The sequence below is a fragment of the Cyrtonyx montezumae genome, unplaced genomic scaffold (genome assembly GCF_038088225.1).
Source record: "Cyrtonyx montezumae isolate F1298 unplaced genomic scaffold, pur_monq_1.0 scaffold_23, whole genome shotgun sequence".
Classification (NCBI taxonomy): Eukaryota; Metazoa; Chordata; class Aves; order Galliformes; family Odontophoridae; genus Cyrtonyx; species Cyrtonyx montezumae.
The window spans coordinates 11,912,259-11,932,471 of NW_027071970.1; the positions used below are offsets into that span (position 1 = coordinate 11,912,259).

General features: G+C 52.7%; 4 protein-coding genes across 6 annotated transcripts in view; 1 reads left to right on the plus strand and 3 right to left on the minus strand.

The window, feature by feature from the left end:
* Positions 1 to 20,213, minus strand: part of GP1BB (glycoprotein Ib platelet subunit beta) — a 54,575-nt gene that overhangs the window by 1,214 nt on the left and 33,148 nt on the right. The gene's annotated exons all lie outside the window — the stretch shown is intronic.
* Positions 191 to 9,875, plus strand: ANKRD13A (ankyrin repeat domain 13A). Of its 3 annotated transcripts, none has more exons than XM_065739283.1 (16): positions 191 to 237; positions 773 to 915; positions 2,917 to 3,049; positions 3,173 to 3,297; positions 3,678 to 3,723; positions 4,409 to 4,552; positions 4,991 to 5,186; positions 5,750 to 5,816; positions 5,947 to 6,028; positions 6,517 to 6,575; positions 6,819 to 6,955; positions 7,302 to 7,459; positions 7,919 to 8,032; positions 8,656 to 8,807; positions 9,023 to 9,081; positions 9,551 to 9,875. In XM_065739283.1, the coding sequence occupies exons 2-16, from the start codon at positions 817 to 819 to the stop codon at positions 9,747 to 9,749; spliced, it is 1,770 nt and encodes a 589-aa protein (XP_065595355.1). In that variant the 5' UTR covers positions 191 to 237; positions 773 to 816; the 3' UTR covers positions 9,750 to 9,875. The 3 variants fall into 3 exon arrangements, with proteins under 3 accessions (XP_065595355.1, XP_065595356.1, XP_065595354.1); XM_065739284.1 differs by having other exon boundaries at positions 195 to 237; positions 837 to 915; XM_065739282.1 differs by lacking the exon at positions 191 to 237 and having other exon boundaries at positions 717 to 915.
* Positions 12,547 to 12,870, minus strand: CUNH12orf76 (chromosome unknown C12orf76 homolog). The gene is made up of 2 exons (XM_065739330.1): positions 12,732 to 12,870; positions 12,547 to 12,659 (listed from the first exon to the last, which is right to left on the minus strand). Exons 1-2 carry the CDS (start codon positions 12,823 to 12,825, stop codon positions 12,574 to 12,576), a joined length of 180 nt encoding a protein of 59 aa, XP_065595402.1. The 5' UTR covers positions 12,826 to 12,870; the 3' UTR covers positions 12,547 to 12,573.
* LOC136050113 (sodium-dependent serotonin transporter-like) lies at positions 13,765 to 18,984 on the minus strand. Its single transcript, XM_065738731.1, has 13 exons — positions 18,792 to 18,984; positions 17,302 to 17,436; positions 16,977 to 17,196; positions 16,676 to 16,814; positions 16,406 to 16,540; positions 15,862 to 15,965; positions 15,601 to 15,728; positions 15,326 to 15,438; positions 15,120 to 15,251; positions 14,949 to 15,048; positions 14,382 to 14,482; positions 14,005 to 14,172; positions 13,765 to 13,845 (listed from the first exon to the last, which is right to left on the minus strand). Exons 1-13 carry the CDS (start codon positions 18,982 to 18,984, stop codon positions 13,765 to 13,767), a joined length of 1,749 nt encoding a protein of 582 aa, XP_065594803.1.

Here is a 20,213-nt window from a genome sequence, read left to right on the forward strand (position 1 = left end):
CTCGGCCAGCGATGCACCCCGTGTTCCGTGCCCCCCCACGAGGAGAGCGGTGGCAGAGCCGGTGGGCGGGACGGCCCGTATGTAAGCGGGGGCAGAGCTGGGAAGAGCCACTTCCGCTTGTCTGGGGCCCGGCGGTGGGCTGAGGGCTGAGCGCGGGGCCGCTGTCCCCGCACCTGCCGTGCTGCGGGTCGTCCCCACCGCTGCCCTGGAGGGAAAGGAAGAGACGAGGGGTCGAGGGTGAGGAGACGGCCTGGGTGGAAGGGGGATAGTATTTGGGGCCTGCGGGGACCAGGAGCAGGGCCCGAGGAACGGGACACCAAGGGGAGCGTGGGGGCTGGGGGGGAGGAGGAGGAGGAGGGAGGGTCTCAGGGAGGGGCTGCAGGAGTGGGATCGGGGTGGGGGGACAGGAGCAGGGCCTCAGGGATGGAGATCGGGGGGGTGATAGTGAAAGGAATAGTGGGGGAGGAGGCAGGAGCTGGGACCATAGAGGGGCCCTCGGGATAAGGGGAGCGAGGGGGAGTCCAGGAGCGAGGGCCTGAAGGAGAGGGAAAGGGGTGGGGGTCTGGGGAAGGGAGGGGGCGTGGCCTCAGGGACAAGGGTTGGGGGGCAGAAGCTGAGACCTAAAGGGGACCCCAGGAGCAGGGACCTGAAGGAGGGCCTGGGGATAGTGGTTTGAAGGAGGGGTCTGAGGGAGAGGGACGGGGGTCTCGGGGAGCAGTCCTGTCAGGGTGTGGATTTTGTGTGGGGTGTCCCTAAATAAAGCGGGGGGCAGTGAGGGCAGGCTGCCCGCTTCCCCCGCTCCTACAGGTGTGTGGCATGATGAGCTCCCCCAGCAGGGCCAGCAGTGCGTTCCCCCTGCACGTCCTGGTGTGGAACAATGAGTACCGGCGGCTGGATGAGGAGCTGCAGGAGCAGGTAACTGCTGCCCTCCCAGGCAGGGAGAACCTCGGCTGTGCCCCAGCTCTGTGCTGGGCTGGTGGGGCTGTTCTCCTTCTGCACCTGTTTATTTGTGGGTTTGGGAGTGAGGTAAGAAGGTGTAGCGATGCGATGGGCTTGAATCGCTTTTCAGCGCAAGAAAAGCAGTAAGCACTGCTTACCTCTGTAGGAAACCAGCGTGCAGCAGTGCTTCTGCTGGTGGAGGTGAGAGCAGGCTGTAGCTCACTGAGCACCAGTGGCATTTAGGGGCAGTAGTTTTATACTGGCTGGAGTGTCCTCAGCATCTCTGTTAAAAAAAAAAAATAGGCTCTTTGTTTCATGCTTCAGAGTAGAAAAATACAAAGCTGTTCCCTCTTTGGGATGGGTGAGGGAGAAACAGTAATGACGTAAGGGAATAACAGTCTGAAGTGCTGCAGCAGAACTCAGGCTGTGGGCATCCTTTGTGCTGAGGCACTGTGCAAAAGCTCAGGTGCACACTGGGGTGGGGGTGGGGAGCAGAACACATTCATTGCATTCTGCCTGGCACCACAAGGACGTGATCCCAAGTTGGGCTGTGCCATCCCTGACTGGTGATTGCCATCCTCAGTTCTAACAGTGCTCCACAACTTACTAATGCTTGCTGAGAGCATGCACCTCTCCTGGTTTTGTTTTTTTTAAGGAGCATCTTTGGAATGCAATTAGTTTTCACCTAATTCACATCATCTTGATCTCTAACGGAGTCCTTAACCTTGCTGGCACGTTGCTTTGGTTTATTTCTATTGCAGTAACATCTTGATGCTGAGTCTGCACCTGTGAGTGCTCCTCCCTGCCTCAAGCACTTTGCATTGTGAGGCAATGAGCTGCATTTTGAGGTGGAACATGTCCAGCTCTCACTTTATCTGCTTTTAAATAATTTTTTTCCCTCTAAAGTATTCCAAAGATCTGTTTCCTCCTGCTTCCTTGGGATAAGCTTCTTGCTGGCAGGGGGGTGTGTGAAGGAATCAAAAGGCACTTTGCCAGCTGCACTGGGAATGGCAAGGAGGGGTGGAATAGTGGGTGACTGGTTAGCAGAGGTCCTGCCCCAGTTAGTGCAACAAACGTTGGAGTTGTAGGAAGTAGGGAAGTGAATGAATGGGTATTCCAGGACAGAAGTGAGGAAAGAATGCTTTAAATTGAAGCTTTCCCCATTGTGTGTGATCTTTCAGACTTGATGCTGTCAGATAACGCGTTAACTTGCATAATAACTTTCCTGTTCTGCTATTGACTTTCCCCTTTTCCTTTAGTTATAGATGCTCTTCTGTTTCAAATCTCTAAGCTAATAGTGAAAGATATGTAAGGTATGAGTATGTTGTGCTTGCATGTTTTGGATATTTATGCTTGTGTAGTTCTTTATTTTTAGTGACTTGTACGAAATGCATTTGCTCTTCATTGTGCTGTGTGTGTCAGTCAAATGGATGCCTTGTAACTTACCATTTGCTTCTATGCTCTCAAAAAGTGCTACACAAAGTTGGTGTTGTATCACCTGTTGGGGTGTTTTGTTTCTTTTCCCCTCTTTTCCTCTTCCTGTTCTGCTGTATGTTAAATCCTTCAGTGCTCTCCTTCTCAAGCTGATAACTGAGCACGTTACAATGCACACAGGACACAGCTGTCCTTTCCTAAAAGGGACTGCTTCAGAAGGGGAAATAATTAAAGGAAGAGAAATGAGAAGCATCACTGGGAGCTCAGTCGTGTTTTATAGTGACACCAGTTCGTAGGCCCTGTCCTGCTTCTCTTTTTGTTTTGGTGGGGAAGTGAGATGGCAGCACACCGAAGGCAGAAGGGCAGCACAGCAGTGTCTGCAAACAGAGTGACTGCACAGCATGAGCTGTGTGGGAATACCTAGGGAATGCTGACTCCTAGATTATTACTGATGAGCTTCATGTGAACTCTTCTCAGTGTGCAGTGGTTAACTGCATTTGCTAGAGCAACGTCAGCATTACTTATCTCTTGGATACTCAACAGGATGTTGATCAACGTGATCCCCGGGGCCGGACCTTGCTGCATCTTGCTGTTTCCTTGGGTTACATAGAATCTGCCAAAGTCCTTCTTCAGCACAAGGCAGATGTAACTAAAGAGAATGCACAGGGATGGACAGGTAAAGATGACTTTAAAAACAGAAATGGTGTACTATGACGGATGCTGTGCTTTGGCTGATTCTGCATTGTGCATTTTGCTCAGAAAGCAAACTGAAACCAGCTTGTACTTGGATTTCTTTCAGTTTTACACGAGGCTGTCAGCACAGGAGATCCAGAGATGGTCCATATGATTCTGCAGCACCGAGACTATCAGCAGACTTCCAGGACTCTTGGAGGAGTCCCTGAATTACTCCAGAAGATTAATGAGGTGGTTATTTAGTTGGCTCCAGGCTGTAGATCTGATTGCTGCTGTTCAGTTCAGAGTCCAGTTAATCTGAATTTGTACAACTGTGCTCCTTCCTTTCAGCTCACATACTGCATAGACCTGTGGGAGGTGGAGCCTTTTTTCCTGAGTTTAGTTTGAAGTCTGTAGTCGTGAGCTTCAGTGCTCAAGGATGACTGTTAAGGTGTTACTGCAAGGAAGAGTAGCTCATTATAAAGCAACAGCAGGCTCAAGTATTATATGCTTGTTAGTCTGAGGCTCTGTTCTTTTTTAGGCTTTCCTTTATCTAAAACGTTCATGGGAAATGCTGTACTGAATGTTAAAACTGTTCTGTGAAGTATTCACGGAGTATTTTCCTTTCCCAGACTCCTGACTTTTATGTGGAAATGAAGTGGGAGTTCACTAGCTGGGGTAAGCATCCTACTTGTTGGTGCCTCTTCTGAGCAGTAGACAAAAGGACTTGCTCATGTACAAATGTCACAAAAGCAATGCAGAGAGATTTATTGGCATCATCCTTGCCTGCTCTGCAGAGTACTTACCATCACCTCTCAGAATAAGCCTTTGTATTTCTGGAGCACAACTGTTCTTTGTTTCTGTTCTGTTTGTGGAGTTTGGGTTTTTTTGTTTGTTTTTGACTGAAACTTTAATCATTGTCAGAGTCACTGAAGGGACTTCTCAGTCTTGCTTCTGTGTCTTTGGTTGTCCATGACTGACAGCCATGTGTGTCTGGCATAGAGATGCACAGGCTTCTTGGAAGTACCTGCTTTGCTTTTAAAGGAACGAATGCTAGGACTTACAGCTGACTTCATTTTCCAGACAGCTATCTATCAGTCTGAGATTGGTTTTAGCCCATTTCACATCTTAGTCTGAACTAATGTCTCATTCCTTTTTGTGCTTATCTCTAAAATAATGGGTTTTGCCCCTGAGCTGATTGCTCTGAAAGCCAGCGAGGGCTGTTGTCTTGCTTCCTGTGAAATAATGGTTGCAGTACAAAGTAGTTCACATTAGGAATAGCGCTTCTACTTGAATTCAGTTTTCCCACGTGCTTAGTGTCTTGAATGTTTTCTATGTATGCATCACTTGCTTTCTTTTCTAGTCCCACTGGTTTCCAGAGTTTGTCCAAGTGATGTCTGTCGCATCTGGAAAAGCGGCGCCAAATTGCGAGTTGATATCACGTTATTGGGATTTGAAAACATGAGCTGGGAGAGGGGAAGGCGCAGCCTGATCTTCAAGGGAGAAGGTATGCACTCTCTTTAGCATGTCAGCAGTGTTGATTGCCAAACACTGGATAAAACACAACGAGAAACCCTGGTTTTGCTCACACCTGCTGAGGCTGAGTGCTGCATCTTAAGCAAGTTTTGTGCATCTCTCCATGAATGTCTTGGAGGTGGTGTTCTGTGCTTTAACACAGCAGCTTGACTTCTTTGTCCTGGGTTAACCTGAGGTCAGCATCTGACAATAGGGTTAAAATCCTACTTCCAATTCCTGCATACTTTCCCCCTTCCATCCCCTTGCCCCCAAACGCAATGCAATTTTAGAGACAGCTCCAACTCGTCGTGCCAAATACAAGGAGCTGGCTTCCCCTCTGTTTTGAGATGCAGCACGTTCTCAGTTTTTCATTGGGCAGCACAACTGGTGTGGTGTTTCTCTTTTAAAGTGAGAGGTACTGTTCCAGCAGATGCTGAGGGCTGGGCGGAGCTGATCGAGATCAACCACGATGAGAAGTTTGTTACCACGGAACGTTTTGAGATTTCCCAGCACATGGAGCGTTTGACACTGGGATCTATGACACCCAAAAGGAGAGATGTGGAGAGGCGCCTTACGTCTCCAATTATCAACACGTGCCTTGATACAAAAAACATTGCCTTTGAAAGGTAAAGTACAGCATTCCTCGTAGTAAATGAGCAGTGCAAGTTCATTAATGGTCACACCTTCCAAGTGAGCTGTGTGTTAGCAGTGTCCTTACCCTGTTTATCTGGTACTTCCTGACCAGAGTTAGTCCATGTGGTGTTCAGTGAGCCTTATTTAATACAGCATCTACACATCCAGGGACAGAGTCTTCCTAGACAGCAATGCTAGCACCCAAACCACAGTGTCAGGTTACTTCTGAAATCATCTCAGCATTGAAAGCTGAATGCTAGACTAAATCGCTTATTTTAGATTGCCTTCCTCCTTTGTGGATCAAGTGTCTGCATCTGAATCTAAAATCTGTGACTGAGCCTCTGGGCTCCTTCCATGACCTGAAGAATGGGAGCAGCACGATGTTCTTAGTGCTGTCATGGTGTGCATGCACGAGGATGGGTTGACCTGTGCTTTTGTCTGGGGTTAATAAACAAATAACCTATCAAATGTTTGTTAGAGCATTTTGGGGAAAAAGATGGACCATGGGCTGTGTAGAGGTGCAACAGTATAGACACTTGTGTTCACTTTTTGGCAGAACCACATCTGGATTCTGGGTTTGGAAGACAGAAAAAGCGGAAGGTGTAAATGGTTACGAAGCAAAGGTAAAGCCTGCTCTGTACAGACAAGAGGTCTTATAGCTAACTGAAGTGTTGTGTTTTGCCTTGATTTCTTGAGTATTTTAGGTTTTTTTAAACCTGTGGTGATTTTTGTTCCTCTGCTCTTCTTCTAAAGGTGTACATGGCAAACAATGTAAATGTAGTCACAAAAATCAGAACGGAGCACTTAACAGAAGAGGAAAAGAAAAGATATAAAGGTAGTTTTCTTACGGGATCACTGGGCTTAAGTACAACACTGGCTCTCTGATGTTGTCTCTTTAATGCTTTTGTGCCTTTACTTTTTTTGGCCAGGTTTAAAGGCTCATCTGGGCTTTGTTTCCTCAGGCTTTCTGTTCATTTCTGGTTCCATGATCCGTTCTAGTATTTAAACTGACGTGTAAGATGAGTAGATGGTGACCTCATACAGAAACATAGGCCTGCCCTGGGGGTCAGCGGGTGGGGGCACTGTGAATAATTGTAATCTGATGATAGAGGCAAGGACTTCCAGATGTTTCTATTTTGGATGTTGTATTCATCTTATTCTGTCACCCTTAGGTCCTGGGCTTGCCTGTTGAAGCCTACAGGAAGCATGGGCTTTCTATCAACTGTGCCTGGCTTACTGTGCTCTGGGTTAGAAGCCTTGGTTGTTAGCTTGCTGTGTACAGAAATGTTGCTGCTAAACTTTATTTCTTCATGTTGTCTGAAGCTGACAGGAACCCCTTGGAATCATTTCTGGGTACAGTGGAGCACGAGTATGGTGCTCAGGTGAGTGTCTGACCTTGTCACAGGCCCCTGTGGCACAGAGGTCTGTTCTGGTGGCTGTGTGCACGTGGGCTCTGCTCCTATTTCCTTAGCTCTGCAGCAGCTTAGATAATGAATCTAATTGAATCTGGACAGTTTTGATGTAGCAGATAGAGATATGTTAGCTGCTAAAAGAGAATGAGCTCCTTAAGAGGCATATAATGCTCGTTTTGTAATTCTTGGGCCTTTTTCTCCCTTTCTGTGTAGAGTGCAGTGAAGACAACAGAGTATGCCACAAGTAACAATCCTACTGCTATTACTCCAGAGGAATACTTCGATCCAGAGTTCGATTTGAAAGGCAGAGACATAGGAAGACCCAAAGAAGTCACCATTCGAACGCAGAAGTGAGAAATGAAACTTCAGCTGTTTCTAGTTTGCCTCTTGCCAGTCCTCTAGCCTCTGGAGACTGTATTTTATGAACATCCAATACAGTTTTAATCTCCTTGTAATGTTAATGAAAAGAGACATGTTGAAGCAATCAGCTGTGGACTGATTTTTAGTTCAGTGCTGTATCTTCAAACATCTGACCCTTCCCTATTGCCAGGTGTCAGTAAAGTCCTATGGATTGGTTCCTCAAAGGGACAACCATTCTTGCTCTTTGTATGAAGCAGGTGGAAGCGTTACATATTTTGCTTTTTCAGTTTCCAAAACTGTAAACTTAGGATCCTTTTATACAACTTACCCTTTCAGATTTAAAGCAACCCTGTGGATGAGTGAGGAGTTTCCCTTGTCCCTCGTGGAGCAAGTCACTCCAATCATTGATCTGATGGCCAGAACTAGTGCTCATTTTGCCAGGCTTAGGGATTTCATCACTCTGGATTTTCCACCAGGATTCCCGGTCAAAATTGGTAATGTTTAACAGCCTTTATTCTAGCATTTCCACTCTTTGTATTGTTTTTGCAGCACAGATGTACAAGACCCATGTTAGTTCTACCAGTCATCTTTGCCCTATCTAGAACTGAGGACCCAGATGCATGCCATTTATATGCCTGGGAACATAGAGTCCAAATTCTCTGACCAGTATAGGAGGATGATTTTTAAGATGGTAACTTAGTAAGAATGAGCTGTTTCTAACCTTTTTCTTGTGATTTCAATGTCTTCGGTGTGGTAAATCTTACTTTTAAGTAATCTCACAGACCTGGAGGCAGAGTCACAATGACTAAGGGCAGCTTCCTGGTGATAGGAGTTGCAGTTCACTTTGTTGTGGCATGCTGCTTATGGATTGTGTGAAATTATATGCAGCTGCAGGTGTGAAAACGAATGACAGACTTCTCTTTTTGATAAAGATCTCGTTTGTTTTTTAATAGAAATTCCCTTATTTCATGTGCTGAATGCTCGAATTACATTTGAAAATGTCAACAGCTGCAGGACAGCTGAGAGGACCTCATCACAAATGGCTGGAGGTGCACAGGGGGATTCAGGTGAGAAGGATGCAGGGATGGCATCTCTGCGTTTCAGTCTGTGGAGTGCACAGAAGAGAGACAGCTTAACTGTAGAGAATGAAATGTTCACAGGTGAGAGGAAGCTGTGGTGTGTAAGCAATGATCAGAAGTGTGTGGCACTGGTAGTATGATGCCATTCTGCCCATTTGAAGCCTGCTGAACTGACTCAGCTGAACTGTAGCAACCTTTCCCAGGTTTCTGGAGGTCTGAGTTGTAGTGCATTCAGTTAGAGCACTGCAGCTAGCAGGAAAGCTGTAGCTATGGGAAGTGAGATAAAAAATTGCTGTGACAGCTCAGTCCATGTGGTATTTCAGGTGAGGAGTTATGTTTGAGTGGGATGCTTGTGACTGCATGTATCTGATACTGCTCTGTCCTAGGAGCTTTTACATCCATTACAAATAACTTCAGCAAAGTCAGAGCTACTGCAGTATTTATCTTTTGCATCCTCTTTCTTTTGCTGTGGTTTTGTCAGGGTTCAGCTGCCTTATCTAAGACAGACTGTATTGTATCTTACTACCATGCTTGTTTGACAGATGTTTTTTCTGTTAACAACTTGCAAAAATATTCTATGTCGTGTTTTTAACTGTATTTTCTTTCCATAGGTGCTAATTTTGAGGTTGACCAGTCAGTGTTTGAGATCCCCAAATCTTACCACATCCAAGATGATGGTAGGAACATACATGTGCACGATGAAGATAATGAGATCATGCAGTTTGCTATTCAGCAGAGTTTGTTGGAATCGAGTGGGAATAAAGTAAGTGTGCTGTAGTCTGCTCAGTGCAGATCTGTCAGCTTTGACAGGAAACGTGCAGCAGTAGCTGTATCTCTAAATTAAATCATTATGTACAAAGTGCCACGTAGGATGGGTTTTTCCAAGAACCTCAGAGGAGAAAAATAGAGTAATTTCATTTGAAGAAGAACTGAGCAAGTTGCACTACAAATCTCTGGAATTCTTTCTTCAATTTCTAGGAAGTGGGGGCACATCCCAATGGAGCATATTCACAGGACTTCAGTATACAGTATCAGAGGTAACTAATTATTTTTGTGCTAAGCCATGTGCAATAGACCAAAAAATGTCCAACAGTAGCTTGAAGCAATTTATTTTCTGAACATAGGTGGCAAATGCACAGAGTTAAGGTCGGTCTTGCTGTGCTGCTTTTAACTTTGCTTTTTTCAGGAAGCAAGAGGGGCTTTCTGGTCTGTGTAATGTGTCCCTTTAGCTCAGCTCCAGAACTGACCTGCACATGTAACTGGTTTTTCCTCTGTTAAACACAGCCCTTCTGTTCTGCTCTTAAAGCTGTGAGTTTGGTCCCTCTGTGTTGGTATATTTGAGGACCCCTGGAAGAGCAGCTTATACACGGCTGTTAGAGCTGCTTTCTGCCCCTAAGATTGATTCAGGTTTGCAGATTGAACTCAGGTTGCTAAGGAGGATCACTGTAGAAGATGCGAAAGAAGCTCCACCTCTTTTCCTTCTCAAAGTTCTCTGCCTTTCTGCAGGGCACTGCAGGAGAGCTACCTAACGAGCACGGGTAATTCACAGTGCAGCAGCCCTAGCGAACCTTCTAGTTTTGAGAAAGACTTGCAGCTTGCCATGGAGCTGTCCGTCCGAGAGCAGGAGGAGCGAGAGAAGCAGCGCCGCGAGGAGGAAGATGCAGAGCTGCAGCAAGTCTTACAGCTTTCTCTTGTGGAAAAATAACTCCAGAAGTAAGGGTGACCAAATCCGTGCGAAGCTGAAGGCTTTCAGAGCTCCCAGGCTGAAGACTGCTCCTGGATTGCTTGAGTAAACATTTCACCTGCTTCTTTCTTTGTCATCATCGCAGTCATCAGCTGATCGTGATCATCATGATTCTCTTTAAATTGGTGTTCGGTTTTGATGGAGATTCAGAAACTGGGCATTCTGAATCTGGCAGCTTAGCTGTGACACTTTTTTACCTAAACATCTTTATTGAAGAGCAGGTGGAAGGTTTGCTTAGCACCAGGGTTGTGGGCTGTGTCAAAGTTTGAAGACATGATTTACGAGGAGTTCAGAAGGGAAACTTCATTACTTACCAAAGAAATGCTCATCTGCATAGTCACTTCAGAATAATTCAAGGCCATTGTCTCTGTTCCTTCCAGCTCTCGTGTGGAAGGTATCTGTATGCATTTACATACATAGGGTAGTTTTCATGCTGGCAGATGTTCTGTTAGTTTCGTTTGTATGTGATTATTTCTCCTCTGGTCACTGAGCCTTTTATCATATGCTCCTGCTTACAAGGGATAATGTTATACTTGAACAGCTAATCCAAGCATGAGATTGAAGCAGTGCTTTCTGAAATTGAACAAACCAAGCAGCCAGTGCAATTTTAGCTCCTGGAGTGGGACCATCCTCCTGAAGTAGCACTTTCTGCAGTGATTCAACACCAGCTCGTTCCCATAGTCAGAGGGCAGCAAGGAATTAAGGGATAGGTACAGGTGCTTCTCGGGATCCCTGTGTGTGTGCATGTGTGTGGGTGCTGCTGAATTCCAACAGGAGAAAAGTCGGGTGAGATTTTAATGAGTAATTATTGCAAGATCAGTTTTTAATTCTCACATCTGAAAGGGAAAATGTGTGTTGCTTTTTAAAATTCAAACGCTTATCCTTCATGTAAATACATCTATTTTTTTATCTGAATCTTTTTATTGATTTTAAACCAAGCCACGATGACCACACTTCTTGAAATGGTGTAACAATTCAGAAATAGGTTTTACCAGCTTTCCTCAGGTCTTTCCTCCTACGATGAGAGTAGTAGCTATTCTACTTGCACTTCTGTCCGTGTTTACAGTACTCACACTGTGGCTCTCAAGTGTACTCCAGCAGCACGCAGTGATGTGTGCCTCAGGAAGGCCTTCCAGCAGCCCCACGTTGCAGTACCATGCACTCAGCACTGTGAGAGCTGATGCTACGGATGCTCTTCTCCCCCAGCAAACCAGGGCAGCTCTGTGCAGCCAACTGTTAGCCCCTTTAAAATCGTGAGGACGTAAGCGGAGATGGTTGGCAGCTTCATGCTCCATTTTAAACCAATAATGCTTTTTTTTTTTTTCCTCCTGTAGTGAGCAGTGGGAACTCAGTGTGTGCAGCATGCTTAGCAGTGCAGCCTGCAGCCCTCCAGCTCTCTGCTGGCTGCAGGGATGGGGAATGTGACTCTTTGCATGGGGGCAGAGGGCTGTGTTGGAACTGCATCTTTCTGTGAGGATTACTGTGACTCCCAGGGTTGCAGAAAAGGGAATGAGCTTTGCATTGAGCTCTTGGCAGCGTTGTGGGGTGGAAGATGAAATCATGTTGGGTTTTGTGGGTGGTTTTTTTGGGTTTTTTTTTTTTTCCTCCAGCGGAAATAAAGAGTGCTGTTACCTTTCTAAGAGTGCCCTCTGACTGTGCTTTTTCCTAGTGGGTGTTTCAAGGGTGAGCAGGAAAAAACAAAATGGGGATCAGTGAACTGTCTTCAGTAAAGGAGGGGGGGCTGCTGGGGCTCTCAGGCAGTTCTGTACACACCTCCTTGCATGTAACAAGAAGAGAGCAGGACTGACTTGCACTGTATGCTCATATTAACACTGCTGTCCAGAAGCAGCCTGCCTGGTTGTTTCCTGAACAAGCTTGAAGCTCAGAAGGGAAAGCAGAACCTTGGTCACAAAGAGCTGTGTCTTTGTTCTGGACCCATGAATAACTTCTTATTGTGCCTGGGGGCTTGTAAATCCGCCCCGTTTCTGGTGTTTGTTTGGAAGTGGGGCAGTATGAGCTCTTGGCTTGTTGTTTCATGCAGTTATGTTCCTTGGTAACTTGTGCTGGGCTTCATTTGGAAATCCTTTTGCTCATTCTCCCTTGTCCTGCAAGCAGTGAGCTCCCAGCTGGGACGTGGGCCTGCTGCAGCTCAATGTCCATGAATAAATAAAGGAGTCCTGCAGTGTTTACTTCTCCTTTATTTGTACAGACAGAGCAGGGGGTGAAGAATGAACACAAACAGTGCTGCACCCACAGCTCTGGGCACAGTTACACGGAACAAAGGGCCCCGGGCTCTGCAACCAAGAGCAGAAAGGACCATCCTGCCATTAGCTCCCTCATTTGTGCTTCGCTGAGATTAGAAACGAGGTGTGGTCCAGGCCGGGCTCCTTCGCTGATGCACAGAGGGAACCCGCAGCTCCACGAGGAGCAGGACCCGGCCTGCTGAGCTGCCCCACTCCTCTGCTCTGGAGGTACGGCTCGTAACAAACACCTACAATAAATTACTAGCCCCGACCCCTACGTTAAATACCAAGTAATACTTCACAAGCAGAATCCAGTTACTCCTCCCGGCAGTGCAAAACGAACAAAACAAATAGCAGCATCCGTACGCAAGTGTGACTTCAGTGTAAACGCCTCGATTGGTCCCCAAACAAAGGAATGCAAGGGTGGGATCCGGGCGCGGCTCCCACGGCTCCGATGCTCAGCGGACCCCACGCGGGGCGGCTCCCGGGCGTCCGTGGGGTCCGCGCGAGTGGCGGCGGTGCCCTCTCGATCCGCGGGGCCGCTACCGCCGGCGGACGGGTTTGTAGACGCAGACGGCCACGAGCACGATGGTGAGCAGCAGGGCGCTGAGGATGCTGCCCAGCAGCACTGCGGGGAGGAGGCCGGCAGGTTAAACCGCGCCGCGCCGCACAGAGCGCAGCCCCACCGCCCCAACCTTACCCAGGTTCTGCTTCTGCAGCACGGCGTAGGGCCGGCTGCGCTCCGCCGGGCTCAGTGCGGCCAGCACGGCCAGCGCCCAGCCCCGCAGCGTCATCTCGGCTCGGCCCGGCTCGGCTCGGTCTGGCCCGGCTCGGTCTGGCCCGGCTCGGCACGGCCCGGCTCGGTCTGGCCCGGCTCGGCTCGGCTCGGTCTGGCCCGGCTCGGCACGGCCCGGCTCGGCACGGCCCGGCTCGGCTCTGCGCGCTCCCCGCTGCAGCACGGCGCGGCGCTTCCTGTTCCTGCCGCCCGCCCCGCCCCGCTCCGCCCTCTGTTTCTCTCCGTTTCCATCCCCCCCCATCTCAGTGTTCTCCCCACTTCCACTTTGCGCCGTCCAGTTTCGGTTAGAAGGGACCCAAAGCCCCCCCAGCCCACCCCCACCATGGGTGCCCCCAGCTCGGGCTGCCCAGGGCCCACCCGTGGCTTCGGACACCTCCGGGATGGGGCACCCACAGCTCTGGGCAGCGGTGCCGGGGTCTCAGTGCCCTCTGAGTGGGAATTTCTTCCTGACGTCCAATCTCAATCTCCCCCATTTTAGTTTAAAGCCGTTTCCCCTCCTCCTATCACATACCGCTATCTCCTATCCCTGTTTGCCCCCATCCCCGTGTCACCCCCAAACCCGTGTCCTCCCCACCCGTGTTGTCCCATCTCCCTGTGTCTCCCATCCCCACCTTCTCCCCACCCCCGTGTGCCCGCAGCTCTCGGCTGCGCCCTCCACGTCTGTTCTGCTCTGGGGGCAGCGGATGAGGGCACGTCACGGGTGACCCCACGGGCATCCCTCAGCCAGACACGGCGACCAACCCCACAGAGCCCAAAAACACACATCCTGCTCACGGCTGGAGCTTTGTTTTCTCTTTGAAAGGGAACCCCGACGCGCTGCTGGAGCCCCGAGCTGCCCGATGCCCGCAGCCGTGGGGCAGCCAGCCCAGAGCACGCTGGAAGCGACAGCAGCTTCGGTTCGGCCTGATGAGGGAGTGCCGCACGGGAACAGGAGATGCTATGGGGCCGGCTCCATGCCCACCGCCTCCTCCTGGGGCTCTCGTGCCGTTTTCTCCGGCCGGACGCAGACAGCGAGGCGCTGAAGGAGGAAGGGAGAAGCAATGGGTTCCCTTCGTGCAGTGGGACCTCGAGCTCTGCCAGCCCGAGCTGCTGCTCTGCCATCGGGCTGCGACGGCCCCAAAAGAGTCGAAGAGGAGAATGACACGTGGGGACAGGGTCGTGCTGATGTAGCTCTGACCTGCTTGAGGGACCCCGGTGTCCAGACCAGCTTGTACACCATGTAGACGGGGATGCAGACGAAGGAGGACGCTCCCACGAGGTGCCCCAGCGAGGTGCTCCACGCCGGGTACTGGTAACCAAAGAGAGCCAGGGGCGGCTGCTCCAGGAGCGAGCTGGCCACAATGAACTGCAGAACCCGAGCAGGGCCGTCAGGAAGCAGTGCACGGATGTGCCCCGGCACCGGGCAGCCCTGCTGGCCCTGCATGGCTGTGTGCTGGCTGCAGCACAGCCCTCGGGGCCCCAGGGCCGCGCGGTGCTCCTGCAAACACCGGGCTGCCAGCTCTGAGCTTCGCCCCGGAGCACAGCAGTGCAGGGGCTGCGAAATGCACTACTCACTGCCAGCAGCGCGGGGCTGATGGCCGCCCAGCAGAGCTTCCAGAACAGCCCCGGGGCGAAGCCCAGCATGGCTTTCACATCGTGGGAGAACCGCTGGATCCCTGTGGAGCACAGAGCTGTCACGGGGCAAGGCTGAGAGGGTGCACGTCCCACCCCAGTGCTGTGTCCCACCCCAGTGCTGTGTCCCATCCCAGTGCTGTGTCCCATCCCAGTGCTACATCCCATCCCAGTGCTACATCCCATCCCAGTGCTGTGTCCCATCCCAGTGCTGTGTCCCATCCCAGTGCTACATCCCATCCCAGTGCTACATCCCATCCCAGTGCTGTGTCCCATCCCAGTGCTACATCCCATCCCAGTGCTGTGTCCCATCCCAGTGCTGTGTCCCATCCCAGTGCTACATCCCATCCCAGTGCTGTGTCCCACCCCAGTGCTGTGTCCCATCCCAGTGCTGTGTCCCATCCCAGTGCTACATCCCATCCCAGTGCTGTGTCCCATCCCAGTGCTGTGTCCCATCCCAGTGCTGTGTCCCATCCCAGTGCTGTGTCCCATCCCAGTGCCCGCTCTTACCGTAGAACCAGGACACAGCTATGGTTTCCAGCAGCACCACGGCCAGGATGGAGCAGCCAGCACCGAACTCCTCCAGCAGCTTCACCACGTAGGCACCGCCCTGGAGTGGGTTGGCACCGCGCTCAGTGCCGGGCACAGTGCAGACCCGCAGCCTCCCCGTGGTGTACTCACATAGGTGAGGGTGCTCAGTGAGCCCAGGAAGCAGACCGTGATGAGGGCGAGGACGAAGAGCTCCCTGCGCTGGGCCAGGACCTGGGGGTACTCATCCATCACGGCGGTGATCACGGCCTCCAGACCCCCAAACTGCCAATGGATCGCAGGGATGAGACAGAATCTTCTCCCCACCGCCGTGCCAGTGCTGCCGCGGGGGCTCCTACCGTGCTGTCCAGCCCCAGCGTTATCATCATCAGGAAGAAGATGATGGCAAAGAAGGTGGATCCCACCATGTTGGCGATGGCTTCGGGGTAGGTGATAAAAAGCAGACTGGGACCTAGGAGGGGGCACAGGTTGGCTTTGCCTTTCTTCTGGGTGCTGGCAAGCAGTGGGACCTCACTGCCCTCCACGCACCCCTGGCTGAACGGAGATCCCCCAGCTCCAGCAGGGGCACCACGAGGCCGGGTGGGATGGGGTTCTGGGGCAGCAGGGGACCAACCTTTATCTCTGGCTACGTCCTCCACCTCCACGTCCCGCATCTCGGCCATGTAGCCCAGCACGGTGAAGATGACGAAGCCCGAGAGGAAGCTGGTGAGGCAGTTCACCACACTGGTGATGAGCGCGTCCCTGGAAGACAGAAGGCGGGGAGACATGGCAAGCTGCTGAGCCCTCCCTGCCTGCCCACCCACCAGGGAAATGGGCAGAAGTGCTCAGCCCGTGGCCGTGGGGCTCTGCACCGCATCCCGCAGCCGGCGCTCACCGGTAGCAGTTGTTGTGGAAGTGGTTGTAACTGGCCAGAGCGAGAAGAACGCCGAATCCAGGACCCAAGGAGAAGAAAACCTGCGCAGCAGCATCGACCCAGACCTGGCAGAAGCAGCAGGCAGCTGGAGGCTGGCCAGGAGCTCTGCGGTGTGCCCACCCCATAGCAGGCCTCCCCTTGGCTCAGGGACGGGCCAACCCTAACCCTGAATGCTGTGCCCAGGGGGAGAGGAAGCCCAGGGGAGCCTGAAGCCTCTGTGCCTGGTCCAGGCAGCAGCATGGCCCTGGTTATCCTTAATGAGAATTTTCAAGTGTCGCCTGGTAATTACCCAGAGGAAGCCTATTGTCAAGGGGTGAGAGCAGGGCTCGAACAAACTGCAGCGGCAATGAGATGGGTGATTCAATTATAGATTTACATTTCCAAGAGCCCATCCAGGGCGTCTCATCTCCACAGAAGCAGTGGGCAGGGGTGAGTGTGCGTTGCGGGAGGGGTCTGTGCTGCTGGCCTCGGGGTGGGGGAGGAGGGAGGGTAGGCAGAGACTCACCGCTGTGCTCAGCAGCTTGCCCCAGTCTGGACGTAAGTAGAAGAGGACCCCCCTCCAGGCCCCAGGCAGGGTGGCCCCGCGCACCAGCAGGATGAGCAGGACGAGGTAGGGCAGCGTGGCTGTCACCCACACCACCTGCAGCAGAGGCAGCCCTCAGCCGTGGCACTGAGCACCCATCCACCTGGGTGGGGGGTGGGGGGGAGGCAGTGCCCCACGTTTAGCCAAGCAGGAGCTCAGGGCTGCAGCAGCACTGGTGTGGGTTCCTCTCACCTTCCCGGAGGTTTTCACCCCTTTCCACAGGCTGAAGTAAACGATGGTGAAGATGAGGAAGAGGCAGAGGAGCAGCTGCCAGCGGATCCCTCCCACGTCGTACAGACCGCTGGACTTGTGAAGCTCCAGGACCTTCCTCCTACGGCCGGAGAGGGTCTCAGGGTCTCATCCCCCCACGATGCCCGTGGGCAGTGGTACTCCTGCTGCCAGGCCCCAGGTCCTGCTCCTCACGCAGCAGAGCCAAGTGCTGTCTGGGGGACGTGCCCTAACTCCAACTCATTGCCCACACGTGAACACTTACGTGTAAAACTCCTCAGCAGGGGACCTGGAGGAGTTGGTCCAGGTCACATTGTTCCTCCCGAAGTAGTTGGTGCAGTTGGGTGTGTTCCAGGGGTTGTCGCAGCTCGCCCAGGGCAGGGTGCCCGAGAAGGACGAGTAGAAGTAGTAGAGCGCCCAAGCGATGATGGTGTTGTAGTAGAAGGAGACGTAGAGGCCAATGATGCAGATGGCAAAACCAATGCCTGTGGAGAGAGGAGGGGGACAGGCTCTCGCAGCCTCTCCCTGAGCGTGGGGACGGTGGTGTTTTGTGGGGCTGGTGGGGCTGTGTGGGGCTGGGAGTCGCTCACCTTTGAAGATGGGGCAGATGCGTTTCCAGATGGGAATGGCACCCGTCCTGTGAAACTGCCCCAGGGCCAGCTCCATGTAGAAGAGGGGCACCCCTCCGAAAACAGCCATCAGCGTGTATGGGATGAGAAAGGCTCCTGTGGGGTGAGGAGCAGAGTGGGGTGACTGCCACAGCCCTGTAGCATGCGGTGAGCGTGCGCAGGGATGTGTCAGGAAGGAGTGTGGATGGGCATTTGGATGCAGGCAGGCTTCGGGGTGCCCTGCAGCAAGCAGCTCACACGTGGGTGCATCACTGGGAACGCTCAGCCCCGGGCTGATGCAATGAGCAGAACCAGGCAGACATGGGGGGCTGAGGCACCGTGCACCTCTTAGGTCTCAAAGTTTTAGGGGAATCTCGCTGCCTATACATTGCCACCCCGAGATACGAGTAATTAACGCTGCTGTCTGCATTATTCATCCCGAGGTGCTGCTGGCAGAGCTGTGCTGTGCCCAGTGGACTCCGTAGAAGCGGAGCTGCTCGCTGTGCTGCTGGGATAGCTCAGCTGGGTGCAGTTAATTGAACCCCCACGGCTTCTCTCTGTGAGAGGGATCACATCCCTGCTGCCCCGGCCTCGTGGCACGCTGCTCTGCGGGCTGGTCGTGGCCAGGAGTCCACCCCCCCCCCAGCTCCCACCCAGGGACCGCAGCTCTCAATGGAGAGCGGCTGAAGTTCACTGCGGTCCCAGGGGAGTCAGCCACAAATAACTGCTTCCGTGGGGCACCTGGGATCCACGCTGTAGCCTTGAGTGTGGTACTAATTATCTCCTTCTCATCTTCCCAAGCTCGAGAGGACGTTACCCGAATGCCGACTTCGGCAATTAAATCCGCTGTGCTGTTGCAAAGAGCTCAACATTTTCATTCCTCCTTTGTAATTTCTATGATTTCTATTCAATATGATTATTTTTTTTTGCTCTTATTCTGGTCTATTTAAAGCAATTTATTGAGTTGTCATTTAGATGTTTCCTCCTTCATGGGGCTTTTCCACCTTCCTCTAGCTCTTAGGGCGGGATCACCCCGTGCTGTGCAGGGCTGTGCTGGTGGAGCTGGGAGGGCTCACACCGCAGCACCGTGGCTGTGTGGCTCGGAGCTGAGACCGAGGATGTCTGCAGGGTTATTCAAAGCATCACCCGCCAGAAGTTTGCTTGCAGCCGGTGCTAAGATCAGCAAGAGCCTCCCGCCCCAAATGTGCAGCTCCATCACCCCAAACCAGAGCAGTTTGCTGTGCCCAACAGCTCCAATCCCGACGGGGAGGGCACGGACGGTGCCGGGGATGGGGTGGGAGAGGGCTGGGAAAGGAGAAAAGGCACAGAGAGGAGAGAGGGGAGGAGAAGTGGGGAGAACTGGAGCAGCCAGAGACAAACACAGAAAAGCAACAGCGAGTTCCCAGCACCCAAAGCCCGCAGACAGCTTTCCTTCCCCCAGAGGACTGCAGCGGCCCCAGCAGTGTCCTTACCCCCTCCGTTCTGGTAGCAGATGTATGGGAAGCGCCACACGTTGCCCAGGTCGACGGCAAACCCAACAACCGAGAGGAGGAAATCCATTTTCTTGCTCCACTTGTCCCGGGGATGGGCTGGGGGCACAGCGACAGCTCTGGGACCCCCATCCTGCTGGGGGGGACTGGCAGGCACCAGGCAGCGCTCCCCCATTCTGCGCCCCTGCGAGCCCTGCAGGGTCAGGTGAGCAACTTGGGGAGGGGAGGATGGATTTTTCTCCAGCTGATGACAGATCCGAGGAGGGGAGGGTCTGGCTGCCTATGTGTCCCCACCTCCAGCTGGGAACCCACGGCTCCGACGGGGAGAGCCGTGCTTTGATCCGTGCAGGAGGGGTGGGGGGGCTCGCAGCTCCGTGCCCTGCTCCCTGCATCCAAGGGAGCGCTCTGCTGGCGGGGTGGGTTTCGCTGGCACGCAGATGTGTGGGTAAGGCAGAGGTGGTGGTTTGGCTGTGCACCCGTTCCTCTCAGTGCAACGTTTCTCTGTCCCTGGTGCAATGTGCAGGCTGGATGCACCTCTGCCTGCTGCCCCCATCAGAGGTGTTTCGGGCTCCAGGAGGTGCAAGTGGTCGTACCATTGGGAAGCAGAATAACTCCTGCAGCCCAAATGCTCTTTTTGGAGGGGTGGGAATGGTGCAGTACTGAGTGCCATGGCACTCTCCCATCTGACAGTTTAACAGCAAACTTCACTGCAGGCAGAACGGGCAGCTCCCTGCGCTGTGTGCTGTCTGCAGCACGCAGCAAAGCCCTGCACCAGGCTGTGGGCACGGTGCTCCAGGCACCCCTCATCCGTAATTAAAAGAAACTACAAACGAGATCAAAACGGGACACGGAGGGAGGGTTGCTGTGACGACGTGACGCCAACACGGTGAGTGCTGCAGCACGGCGCGGGGACCTGCTGGAAATGCCCCGTGTACAGTACTGCATGGCTTGTTGTTGCACGGGGCTGAGTGCCCCCCCGGCCCCCCACGCTGCAGGTTCATCCCCCTGTGGGTTTACAGGGGACCGGTGTCACTCAAAGCTGTGAATCCCAGCAGCACCTCCTGTTTCGTGGGTGTGGGTATGAAACCCTCCAGCAACCGAAGTGGACCCGACTCAGCTGCTGTGCTGCGGGGGCTCCGTGCCCCCCCCGGGGCCGGCGGTGTGTGAGCAGAGTGCCGGGCCTTAATCCCACCGACAGACCTCGATGTGAGTGACAGCAGTGACAGTGTTGATGTCATAGCAACCGCACTGAACGAGCAGCTCTTCTCCTGCAGCTGACCCTTGTTTCCTCCGGGGAGGTCTGGCTGCCGAGCCGCAGCTCGGATGCTACCGGCCTGCCCAACCCCCCCAGGCTGCTCCCGGCCCACTGAGCTGCAAGCACAGGGCTCGCCCCACTGCCAGCCC